At 39.8% G+C, this 13337-nt stretch overlaps 1 protein-coding gene across 1 annotated transcript in view; it reads left to right on the top strand.

Annotated features, from left to right (window-relative positions):
• Nucleotides 1-13337, top strand: part of LOC140946339 (forkhead-associated domain-containing protein 1-like) — a 62603-nt gene that overhangs the window by 21092 nt on the left and 28174 nt on the right. The window contains exons 10-19 of the mRNA XM_073395441.1: nt 2627-2731; nt 4723-4830; nt 5497-5667; nt 6404-6472; nt 7966-8064; nt 10309-10399; nt 10566-10641; nt 11516-11756; nt 12100-12210; nt 12675-12794. Coding sequence (XP_073251542.1) covers nt 2627-2731; nt 4723-4830; nt 5497-5667; nt 6404-6472; nt 7966-8064; nt 10309-10399; nt 10566-10641; nt 11516-11756; nt 12100-12210; nt 12675-12794 — 1191 coding nt within the window. The remainder of the gene's footprint in view (nt 1-2626; nt 2732-4722; nt 4831-5496; nt 5668-6403; nt 6473-7965; nt 8065-10308; nt 10400-10565; nt 10642-11515; nt 11757-12099; nt 12211-12674; nt 12795-13337) is intronic.

The raw sequence follows: 13337 nt of genomic DNA on the forward strand, positions 1-13337 counted from the left end.
GCCAGTTCTTAGGAAAGTGTCCCCAATTAGCTAAAATAACTGTTGAGCTAAATACATTGACAATTAAATAAAGGTATTATTATTATTCTTAAACACTTAGAACTTTTAAGTACCTAGTTTTTGGCACATATATACGCAAGGGAGTGTTAGAGATATGTTAAGCCTGTATTATTCATAGACAATTACAGGATCATTTGGTTGGCTAAATTTCATAGAAATAGGTCAAATATTCGCAAAGTTATGACTCTATGAAGGATTAATTCATAGCAAGCCTTACATAACTCTAATCAACAATGTTTTTGTACAAAGTTACATGTAATATGTAAAGCCAAGACAATTAAGTATCCTTTTATCGTTTATTGTCAACACGTTTTACACGAAGGCTATTGATAATCCCACATTCCTTTCGGTCCAGTTCATTCTCGTAAGCCGCCATTTTATTTTCGTACACAGTAATTTTTAGGGAGTTATTATAACTCCAAAAATGGAGTAAAAATTTTAGGTACAGGATAACCCCTTTTTGGGGGTTACTTTAACTCCTCAGTATTAGGGAGTTTAAGATACGGAGACTACGGACTACGAACTACGGCTGGACGAGCGTTGTCCTTTGTTCGTAGCACTGGGTTGAGTCGTGCAAATATAGAACGTTAAGATTGCACTAGAGACAGTAGACTACGACAGAAGAGGCGGAGAGGGCAACAACACGCAAAGATTTTCTTGTTTTCATCACAGTTCACAAAAATGCAAGTCAGTTTTGCATGTGATCTTATCTTTAGAACAATGAACAAATTCTTCCATACTTGAAGGAAGCAATTACGTCGGGTGAAATTGGTAAACAAAGTTTTGGTTACACAGGTTTTATTTTTTCGCCCATGAATACTTATGTCAAATATTAAAGATATAGACAGAAATAGTAATAGCTCATTTATTAGATTTAGAAGATGGACTTCTCCGACTACTGATCTGATGTAGTTTGAAGTACTGAAATGCCGAGTTCCGATTGTCTCGAGCATGTTTACACTGGTTTACATTATTTTCATTCAGCAAATGGCGCGATACAAAAACTCGCATAAATAAAGGTTACACAAGCACAAAGACTCACTAATCAGTTCGAACAAACATTGAAACTTTTCAAGTGCGAAGAGAAAGTAAATTACCTGCATGATTTCTCTTCTCCTAGGCCGTCAATCTGAATTCTGCGTATAAACAGCTAAGCTTATTTAAACATGAGCTTAGCAAGATAAAAATGTAGTCACAACAGTGGATTAAAAGCGTAAATCTGAGCAGAAATTAGACACAACTTACATATTTCGCTTCCCTCTCACTTAAAGCAGGTGAATTGAAAACTTTTTTAAGAAAAGACGAGATTCTTGAATTACCGAGACGGCAAAATACGAGCAAAATGTTCTCCGTAGTCCCGACTACGCGAAACAGCTCAACAAATCACCGTAGCCGCAGGACTACGCGGGAAAAATGAACAGTCACGTGGTTTTGATCATGCGCAGTAGCATATTTATCCGTAGCCGTAGTCCGTAGTCGCCGTATCTTAAACTCCCTATTAACTCCAGATCTAGGAGGTGCTTTTTACTCCTGAAAAAGAGTTATTTAAACTCCTTTTTGGAGTTAAAATAACTCCGAAAAAGTAACTCCGCTGTTAGGAGTTAAATTAACCCCACTAGAACAGTTATTATAACTCCTTGAAAATTACTTTGTGCTATTAAACTTCCGCTCTGACTGTATTACGCTTGCAAATGCGTGCGGCGAGCGTGCAGCCGGAAGGTCGTTTACTTGTTTACTTAGTGTAATGGATTCAGCTTTTGAGCTTTTGTGTTGTTGATACATCTTCATGTTTTGAAAACAAAACGAGACAAATGTCTTTTCAGGAATGTCAATAAACTGAATAGTTATGTTTCGCTGTAGTTTCTTAGTTAATACTAAAGAAATCTGGATTGTCCAAAATTAAGTTTTATCACAAATTAAATATCCTTGTTTCTGTTAATGCTCTTGTCTTTCGCAAAATTTCTGTTTTTTTTTCTCGTTTCGTTGTTTTTAATGGGGTCATAATTCGTTCTATATTGTCTAAATGTCTAGGTTTGTTCTGATCTGAGCGGCTGACAGGTTTTCAGAGTCCATTGAAGTTTAATGAATGTCAAGCCAGTTGAAAAAAACATGTAAATTTTCTGCACAGAGCCACGCAATATTTTAGGTTTATCGGGAAAGTCACAGTTTGAATTTTTGCGGAAAGCAAAGCGTCCAAGTTTCCATGAAAGCAGCTACTGGAAGAAGCTAATACCAACAGTAATCATAGTTTTATTTCGTTGTAGTTATACATGTAATAATTTCAATGCATGCTTGTATCGCAAGCTCGTTAGCGCAGGTAATTCCTTGTAAATAATTGCTCGTTTACTTAAATAGCTTTTTCTTTTTCTGCCGGTTTTACATGCTTTAAGTTTAGCCGTAGGATTATTTGTAAACGGCTTGCTTAGGCAGTTCATTGAGATAGATCATTTGTATATCGTTACCCAAGTCTGTATTCAAACAGAGTGTCGACTCTTGTCTGTTCCTGTGAATGAGAGTACCAATTATGTTATTTTACTTCTTTGATTTCTTTTTTTGCCGTTTTCAGAAACTTCAAACCACAGAGAAGCAATTGAAGGAAAGGGTTAAAACCATCGCTGATTTAGAGCACGAGTTAGAGAAGATGAAAGATCATCTCAGCGAAGGAAGACAGGTTAGTTGCCATAGCACCTAGACTTGAATATCCCGGATGTTGTGCCTGAATCAGAGCAAGTCTGACCACATTGCGGAAGGTCATAATACTACCAGATTTTATAATTCTCTTAACAGGAGTCGAGCCTATGGCCTCCTGGTTATTACCTTTTTATAGGAAATTAACGCTTCACGAATTCAAGTCGCGTTGATTTCCTGAAACGTTAATTTTCCCGCCGGTAATATGGAGCGTAGCCTCCAACGAAGGTGTTTTAGGGGAACTCATATTTCGTCCGTCACCACAAATGCCTGCTCAACCGAGAACAACATTCCTTTCCCAAGCTTAGCTAATCACACTGTACCTTCCAAATTCTGGAAGGTTGACTTCGACCGCAGGGTAACCCGATATTAGTCGATCTGCATGAAACACTGGGACAGCTTTATGACCTCTAATAAATGTTAGACTCAGAGAGACAAGAGCAAGATTTAGTCAGATTTTAGAATAATCCGTGCACTGCATAACCTTAGGGATAGCCTGCGAGAGCATCCGGTTTTTTCTGCTCTAGTTTCACCCGCCGAGAAAAACCTTCGGAGGGAGAGAAGCGACGACCGGAAATACGTCTGCGGCTCGCAGGCTAACTTAGCGAAGGAACGAAAAGAAGGAAATAGGTAACTCTAGGGTCACGCTTTTACACTACCAGGAGATTATGAGTCGTGTTTAACCTGTCAAAACTTTATTTCACTTTATTTCGAAACTTTTGATTGGTCACTTACCACGCAAATAAAACAATGGAAAAAAATGTTGTTCTCGGTAGAGCAGGCGTTTGTGGGGAGGGACGAAATACGAGCTCCCCTAAAAACGCCTGCATGGGAGGCTATGTGAAGTGTTGATTTACGCGACCTTGAGATTTCCATTATTTTGGATACACTTCGGACATTCTTCACACGTAGAAAAGAGGAGTGTTTTATAAGGATGGAGATCCGCCAGTAACAGTGAATCTGCGAAGAACCCTCGAAGTGGCCAGATTTCTTCGTAAGACTCCCTTCGTGCGTTAGGAAAAGTACCTCGAACAAAGTTTCCGTTTCAGATTACACGTTTAAGGCCCAGTTTTAACGTCGAACTTTCATGTACCGATTCTAATCCCTTCAATTAAGAACATGAAGAGATAGCAATTAAGTCTGACATATTTAATTTGGGTGGATCCGTGAATTAAGATCGAGTGGCCCACATGGGATTTTAGACTGTAGAGCGACTACGTTTCAAACTTCAAACTTCGAAATTTCATGAGCCAAAACTAATGCATAAATTATTGAATTCATTTCAGTGATAAGCATTATAGACCATTGTACATCGTGAAAGTGAATTGAGTCCGACTAATTAAGTTCGACACCTGAATTAACCGTCGAATTGTTGTCATTTGGGTCGACCCAAATAGGTATTAAGTTTGGTACATACAAAGTTCGACGTTTGAACTGGGCCTAACTTTGTTTCTGTTGTCTTAACAAGTTTAGTTTCTTTGTGAACATCCCGTTAATTTTCTCCGTTTTGAACTGTTATCCTCTCTTCCTCGTTAATTTTCTTTATTTCAAAGTCGTTTTCCTCTAAAGTCGCGTTAATTTCCAATACCATAATTTCATGAAGCTTTAATTACCTAAAACAGGGTAGTCCACATGCTCTACAACTGAGCTTCAAGCAACTTGAGGACAATAAGACCATTGAGCTGGGTTCACTGAGGAACACCTTGTAGGTTGTGACAATGTAACATCGACCCAGGGGAGGTTTTGTGTCCAGCGGTTTTTAGTAAAAACAAGGGTTTGTGGGGGTTGCTCAGTCTTGATTGCGGGCTCAAAAACCTCCCTTAGGTCGATCTTATTTTATATTTACCCACCTTGTATACTTAAATAAGTCCCATAATGCAGTTCGACAAAAACCGACCCAGTCCCACCCACGCTTAACCTTGAAAATGACCCAGTCAGGTAATCAGTAAACAATTAAACCTTCTCTCTTAAAAGAGCGACAAGGCGATTCAGCAGGAACTGGATCACGCTAAAGCTCAGTGTCTGGACGCACAAAGAGCTGAGAAACTGCTCAAGGTTGACTTTCATCAACTGGAAAAAAGAGTAAGTGAACTGGGATTTTACAGTAACGCATTTTATTGAAGCATTGATGACATGGCTTTTTTGAAACAATGAAACAATGTTGCTAGAGGGAATACTCCCTAACATCAGCTTTATGGGGAAAGGGGTTTAGTTTTTGGTCGCCTTTTGGTTTAAAATGGAAAATAGCACTTCAACCGTTTGGGTTTGATATAGGGCATGGTTTTGTGCTTTCTGTGGAATTGTGTATCCCCCTCTGTCTTTTATCATTCGCCATTCTACAGACTTGATTTGAAAAAGAGCAGGAAAAATCAAATATTTTGCTCTGAAATATTTGTAAAGAACGACTTTACTATCCCCAGCTTCTTGTAGCTTGCAAGTAAGCAATAACATTCTGGTATAACAAATGACATTCTCAGCCAACAGTTAGAGGCAAATTTCTTGGATAAAATCCACAGTATTAACATGTCCTTTCATAAAGGTTACACTTCACACTCCCCTGGCAATTTGTTTTATCAGGCTGCCATTTTATTTGGGTATCACGGGAATTAGGTCACGTGCAAGCGAGTAACCAAAGCAAGAGAGAATGATCTAGTTCATTCTCTCTTGCCAAAGCGATTCACAAAATGGGAATAGGTGGGGCTTACAGAAATTCCTTCAAAATGGCTGTGTATTTATGTCCTTCCGTAGTTTGATCGTTTCCGGCGGAAGTTGGTTGAACACACATTCCGCGGCGATGTTCAAAGAACAGTTGATCATGAACTGGATGACGATGAATTGCTTGATCACGTGAAGAATCTGGCTCAAGAGAAGTTAACTCTAGTGGAAGAAATCCAGCAGTACGCAAACTCAGAAAGTGAAGTGAGTTCAGTATTTACTGAAGAGCCTCGTTTGTTTTGAGTGTGAACCTTACCCCGAACATGAGTTTTTCATTTTTTTTTTCCTTCAAAACTGCGAAAAGGAGCCTTCTCACTTCTCCCCTCCTTCAGAAAACGAGAGGGAGTTGTGCGCTTCGTCACCCACATTCACGGCTTTTTCCCTCAAACGGAACGAGCTTCTCTTTCCCCTACCCCACCTCCCTCCTCCACCCCAACTAATACTCGCGTTATCCGGATAACACTGGAAAAATTAAACATCAATTATTTTTACGTGATTAAGAAGATGGGTTTTTTAAGTAACAGTTCCTTCGTGTGGAGGTTTTATTAGGGGGTGTGGTTAACTGATCTGTGAGCATTAATTGGACAAAATGTTATCCTTCGGTTAAGAGATGCTGCGTTTTCCTACCGTAGGAAAACGTTACTTAACTCCTAGGTTACGTTATGTTACGTGACGTAACTCCTAATTAGAGGCTGAACTAAAACTGAAAACTGAAGTTCCACACCCCTCCCCTCCACACCCTTGAATTTGTCAGTCAATAGCGACCCTTCTGCCGCAGCCTTTTTTAATTTCTTAATTCAGTTGATGTTGTCGCTCATGGACGTACGACAGCTAGCTTGCTAAATCTGAATAAATGTGTTAAGAACTGAAACGGTTTCCTCTTTTGGTAATGTTCAGTTTTTTCATCATTTACCCTTTTTCCTTTCTTTGACCATGGTAGAAAGAAGCAAAAGACAAAGACTTAAAAGATTCAACGGGTGAACTGAGGAAACATCTAGAAGGCATGCTGGTGAGTAAATCACAGGACACCCAATATTAGTCCTCTTAAGGCTGGTTTTCACTAGCGACGGAGTCGTAAGCGGAATCGTAAAAGAGGTTACGACTTGTTGAAAATAAAAAATCGGAGTCGTCAGCAGTCATAAGCGCGATGGAATCGGAGTCGGAAGAAGCAGAACGTTTTCATTTTCTTCTTACTCCGCTTATGACTCCGTCGTTTACGATCAAGTAAAACCAGATTGTTGGAGTTGGAAGCATAAGCGGAAGGATAAACCAATCACAATGCCCGTTCCCACGCTTTGTGATTGGTTTAGTTCTTCCGCATCAGCTTACGACTCCGACAACCTATTTTTCACTTGATCGTAGGTGTCGGAGTCGTAAGCGGAATCAGAATGCTGTTTTCACCAGATCGTAAAGTTCTTCGCTTCTGATTACGACTCCGACTCCGACTCCGTCGTTATTGAAAACCAGCCTTTATGGTGCACAACATTTCTCAACAATCATAAGTAAAATTTATCGAGACGTTTGCAATAACAGAATTGCAGGTTACCGTGTCATTGTATGTCATTATAAGATTATACAGCAAACGAGGTAGCAAATCAATTCACAGTTCTGAATCTGAACGCGCGAAAGTGTCAAGTGTCACAGACATTTTTTGTAAAAGAGAGGAGGTTAGAAAAAGTTAAGAAAATGCAATTTTTGTACATAGATGTTACCTTGCGAGCATTTGAAACAGGTAAACTTATATATTTCATCAACTTTTAACCAGCTAACAAGTCTTCGCATTTTTATGGGAAATCTCTTTGTAAAGTCTCAAAAATGTCACAACTTACCTATTTTATGACGGCAAAGAATGCCTTCCGCCATAAAGCAGAGATTACATCTCACTCTCTAAAACTATGCCTTTTATTTGAAATCTATTGGGCTAAAAATGCATCATTTATTATAAAGACTATACCATTGAATTTTCATAATTTTACTTCATGGACCGTGCTTTTTAGGTTATTATACATTCCAGGAGTTTTTCTAGTAATGTTTTCACGATAGTGGGAACTTCATTGAAAGAAGTAGTAGCAGTCGTTTTGTTACGTAAACTCATGTTAAGAAAGATCATACATTTCTATGCAGTGTTTTCCGGAGACGGTCTGGACAGCAAAAAAGCTGTACTTTTTATTACTTAAGCTCGTATTCAGAAAGATCGTTTATTTCTCTGCTGTGCTTTCCAGAGACGCTCTGAACAGCAAAGAAGCTGTACTTTTTATTACTTAATTTTATTACTTTTATTATACTTTTATTACTTAATTTTTATTACTTATTTTATTACTTTTAAGCTCGTATTCAGAAAGATCGTTTATTTCTCTGCTGTATACTCCATCGGATCAACCCAACATTTTGCCGCAAGTGAGACGCAAATGTTAACGTTGAGTTAGGGGGGGGGGGGGGGGGGAGGGGGAGTGGTAGGTGGTCAGTTTCCCGGAAACCTAAATTGGTCCACTCCATCCATAGAAACGACTGTCAAAGTCAGGTCGGACATGCACTGCGCTGGAAGAAGAGCTGACTTTAGTTGAGGAGCTTACAACGCATGATTCACTGTCATGGATTAAGGTAAGATTATTATGACAAAGAGTTTACCTACTTAAAGCTCCTTATCCGGCTTTGGAATTAAAGAACGAAGATCGCAAAAATAGGTGCCTAAAAAAGAAGGGGAGAGGATGAGGTTTTTATTTTCCATCTATAAACATAGAGATCTACCAGCCTTGGAAATGTTTTCATTTACTAACAATGGTTAAAATTATGATTGTTATTAGATAGCTATTGTATTTCTTATAAACAGGTTGACAGAGTTTTTACATTGAAGATTTGATTTAGTTAAAACAATAAATAGAAGAGAGATTAAAAACGGATCGCCCTTGGAAAGACTACCATTGTTAATCAAGTTTATCATGATGCTTTGCTTCTATAGCCCCGTGCAAACGAACGCAACATTGTTGGCAAAAAACTCCCAACATTGTTGGATTTTACATGTCACGTCCGTTTGCACACGCTGTTGCATGTTGTTACGTGTTGTTGGGATCTGTTGCATCCGTTTGCACACCAGTGCAACATAAGCGACTTTAAGATTCGCTACGGCATAGCTCTAATACAGTTGTTGTAACCGGGAAGGGTTGGGGCGACTACGCGGTCTCCCGCCAAAACTCAAATGGTTAAGTTACGCTCGGTACGGCAACGTCACAACCGACACAAAATGTAAACAAACTCGGACAACAGGACTAGTTTTCCCGTCTAGGTTTTGGTTGATTTCTTTTCAATGGTTTCGTTTAAAGAAATAACAGACCTTGCTGTGCTTTCTTATGGCATGAATTTTATAAATGATGCTGAATTTCTGTTGTTATATAATTCGTATAGCTCAGAAAACCTTTATCTGCTAAATCATTTGTATCCCGAGTTCGACCTTCAAAATTTCAACGAAGATGAATGTCTGACAGAATTTCGTTTCAAGAAAGCTGACATCCCAAGGCTTGCACGGGCTTTACAAATCCCTGATGTTATAAGATGCTACCAAGGAACGATTGCGACGGCATTGAACATTTAGTTTAAATCTGTCGGGATTGAACAAATATAAATGTCACACAACTTTAATACGTGTAATAAATGAGCGTTCGCTCGCTCTAGCGCCGGTAAATTATAAAAATTTTATTCTCAAAGCTAAACAAGTTGTTACTGAGAACATCCCTGGCAGATAAGCCAAAAGATAAAAATATTTTTTTAATAGGTACTCGTGAAATTAAAGTCTTGACAATCACTTATTGGAACTAAAATTTCTATAAGCTTAAATAAGCTCTCTTACGAGGTTTTCTTGTCTGCAGCCGTGATTATAACGTATCCAAATCCTTTGAGTTTTCGCTTAAATAACGAAGCAATAATACCCAAGGAATATTTAAGTATTACTAAGTACTTAGTCTTTGGAGTGGGCTTCTCAGAAAAGCGAAATAAGCTTTAAAATGGCAAAGAAATGACAGTTAATACTCACGTAGTGAAGAGTACGGCAAAGAAGGCAGTTTGACGCAGCAGAAAACGAGGCTACGGGGGGAAAGCCGTACTGCAACTCGCGTGGTGACGTCACCGGAAGTGTTTTTGACCTTATGTAGCCGTAGTAGCCCCTTGCCGTAGCGAATCTTAAAGTCCCTATAGACTACGAGTAGTCCCCATTTTTCCTCAGGGATAGTAGAGCGAGCGAAACGCGAGCGCGCGTGAAAATCACCCCACGCGAGAAAAGGCGACACGCGGCGGGGAGGGAGAAAAATGAGGCGCGTGTCGCCTTTTCTCTCGTGAGGTGATTTTCACGCGCGCTCGCGTTTCGCTCGCTCTACTATCCCTGAGGAAAAATGGGGACCACTCGTAGTCTAAGTGCAACACGGACGCAAGAACACGCAACATTGTTGGCGCAACAATGTTGGAAATCATTGCCTCCCTTTTTCAGGTAGCTTATGACTCAATAGCCCACGTTCGATGTATTAAAATTCTAACATGACTCCGAGGCACTCTGGTCATTTTTCTATACTTTTGGTTTGGTTTGTGCTCAAGTCTCTTCTGGGAATTACCAGACGATGGATTCGTGAAAAATTTGCAATTTTGTCCCTAAAACCTCGGAGTCATGTTAGAATTTAAATATATCGTCTTAACGGCCTTGCTCGCCATCAGATCCTCCACAGCTTCGTTATTTAAAAGGTCGCAATAGTGATGTGAACCGAGCGAGAGAATGGCATCTTTGTTTTCACTAAAAATAGATAGGGAGAAAAGGGTTTTGTGGAATGAATTGTAACGTGGACTTTTTTTTTTTTTTTTCAGGATTTTGTTTGTAAGACGCTGTCTAACGAGGCTGTTTGGCAGCAAAAGGCTGAAGACGCTCTGAAGAGAGCCACAGAGGATTCCGATTCTGGTGAGTAAAAACTTCGGGGTACCGAATGTCGCCTTCGGCAAATCTTCGTGCAACATTATAGTGGGGTTTTGGAGTCTTTTCTTAAAATTTTGAAAGAGCAGAAAAGGCCGAAAACCTGTATCACAACTACCGAGCAACTCATCTGTTTTTGCTTTAATTTTGGCAGAGACGTCTATCAGCGTGGAAGATATGTGTCGCCAGTTAAGAGATCAGAAGGAAGAGTGTCGGAAGCTGAAGGGAAAGTAAGAATTCCAAGCTCACTGGACTCACTTTACTCTTGAAGAGCCTATGTCTGTACAAGAATATTTCTGTTTTAGGTCAATTCTGTGCTGAAGCTATTACTTAGAACCTTTACCCCAAACACAAAAGAAGAGGATATCAAACAGATTTCATGGGCCTTTGTCACATGGCGGCCATATCAATGTCGGTTTTCTGGGCTTTTCCGTCTGCTCTCAGGCAAAAGCCGTTATGGGTTATGAATCGTCTTTAAAGTGCTGTACTCGATTGTCGAAAATGATGAGAAGCTTTCGCTAACAGTTTTGCTTTGGTCCCGATGAAATCGAATTTCTAGTCTAACCTATCCGAAAAAGGTACGTTTACGTTTAAAAATAGTTAATGATTGAAATTCGCGCAATTCAGTAGGCTAACTATTCCACAAACATGGCGCAGCAGCATAGAAGGATCTGGCACCAAGCGTAGAAAGCATTTTCTCTTTAGGGGGCTCAAGTAAAAGACTACTATTTGATTTAAGATTGTAAGAGGACTTCGATCTAACACTAATTAAATCCCTGATATATGGTGTTGCAAGTGCGTGAATTGCCTTGAAAACTAAAATTAATATCTTAAAATGAATACGAGCGTGAACTGGCAGCCAGTGAAGATCTTGAAGTGCTGGTATAATATAAGAGTACTCGCTGACGTTCATAGCCAGTTCTGAATACGTTTCAATTTGACAATCTGTGACTTAGGTTAACCATACAAAAAAACTGTTACAGTTCTTCATTAAGCTGGAAAAACTATGTAAATTCAATAATTTTGGTTGTTTTTGTGTCGATGGAAGACTAGTTTTGTAAGTAAAACAAATTTCATTGATTTTCTTCTCTTCATTGTGTGTAGGATTGCAGAAATGGGGGAGACGCACCAGGAAGTCGTGTTAAAGTTACGAGAGGACATGAAGAGAGAGGAAGAAAAACACATTTCCCGCGCAGTGGCTCAAGTGAGATCTGAGGAAGAAGAAAAACAGCATGAGATGATGCATGAATTTAAACAAAAAGAGCGAGAGCGGATACAAGCAGCGGTGGATGCGGAGAGAAAGATCATGGAGTCACAACATGGTAGCGTTACCCAGTTACAACAGGTACTGAACAAATGCTTAAAGGCCTTTTTCAAAAATACGATAATACTGTTCGTTGTCCCTCCGAAGTTTTGCATAAGCATTGTTTTCAATTTCTCTTGTGACTAATAATCGCCCCAAGAGAAATTGAAGGAATGCTTAAGCAAAAGTTTAGAGGGACAACAACCAGGACTATGATATTTTTTAAAAAGGCCTATTTGCGGAGATGTCAGTTGAATTCGTTGAGAAAGTTGGGAGGTTTGCTACGTAGGCTACTAAGGGCCGCGCAGGGCGTGCGAATAAAAAAGACTTCTCGCAGGCCAGGGTTGGATCGGCGGTAAACTGAGTTACTAAGTTTTCTATGCAGGTACTTAATGAACGACAGAAGGAGTTAGAGAATCACAGAGGTGCCTTGGCAACAGCAAAGTCCCAGTACGAACAAGCTAAAGATGGATTACACAGAGCTAAGGAGACTGAGGTACGTTCTTCAAAGTTAGTCTTTCTGCAACTCTCGTATTTATATCCTCAAGCTGAAATACCGTTTTCCCTTACCGTCTAATGACCGCCGCCTAGTTAACTCAGTTAGGAGAGCGCCGGTCTGCTGAGCGGGAGTCGCGGGTTCAAAGCCCGGCCGGACCAAAACTCAGGGTCTTCAAAATAACTGAGGAGAAAGTGCTACCTTTGCAATGACATCTGGAAACGGTTAGACTTTCTAGTCTTCTCGGATAAGGACGAAAAACCGTTACCTGTTTTTTGCCTAAAAATGAACTTAAATTTTCCTACTACGGTTACCTATAACGATTTGCGATTTGTAATTCAGCAAAGAGTGGATTCCACAAATGAAAACCAAAGATCGGTCTGAAAGATAGGTTTTTATTTTATGTGATTATTAGACGCGACAAGACGCCGTTAAATAACGAGATGACCGAACTTTCTCCTTAGGCGTACTTACGAAGTCAGCTTCAGGAACAATCCGCAGCCTACAAAGAACATCTGGCTCGTGTTGAACGTGAGAGAGAAGAACTGCGGAATTATAAAGAAGACGAGGTCGCTTCTTTCAAGGTAGCTTTAGTACATCATCGTTAAAATGTGACTGGCTAATACTCAGTAAACGGTCGATCATTTAGGGTTTTTATCATCTTCATCAGTCCTGAAAAAAAGGGGCCTGGGTAGCAATGGCGTAAGACGTGTCCTTGATCCGTCCGCCACATATTCTATTTTTCCCGGGTGGTAAATGGAAGAACTGTTGAAAAAGATCTTGGAAAGGAAAAGAAGCGAGCGTTCCTCTTCAGAGGAGTCGAGCACTTCACCAGAAGCAAAAAAACGCGAGGAGTGATGAAGTAAACTCTCCTGAAGAAGTCGAGGAGCACGAGGTTGAAGACGAAATCTTTACAGTTTTGAACATGGCCGAAGGTTTTCATAAAGCTTTGGAGGAGATAAATCGAAAGCTGGAAAAGCTAGACGCTATCCAAACAACAGTAAATGAAGTCCAAACGTCCCTTCAAAAATTGGAAGGAAGAATACAGAAGCTGGAATATTCGCAAACAACCGCCAGCCACGACATTGAGAACTTGAAAAAAAGCTTAAATAAAGCTGAGAAGCAAC

Source organism: Porites lutea, chromosome 1 (genome assembly GCF_958299795.1).
Source record: "Porites lutea chromosome 1, jaPorLute2.1, whole genome shotgun sequence".
Taxonomy (NCBI): domain Eukaryota; kingdom Metazoa; phylum Cnidaria; class Anthozoa; order Scleractinia; family Poritidae; genus Porites; species Porites lutea.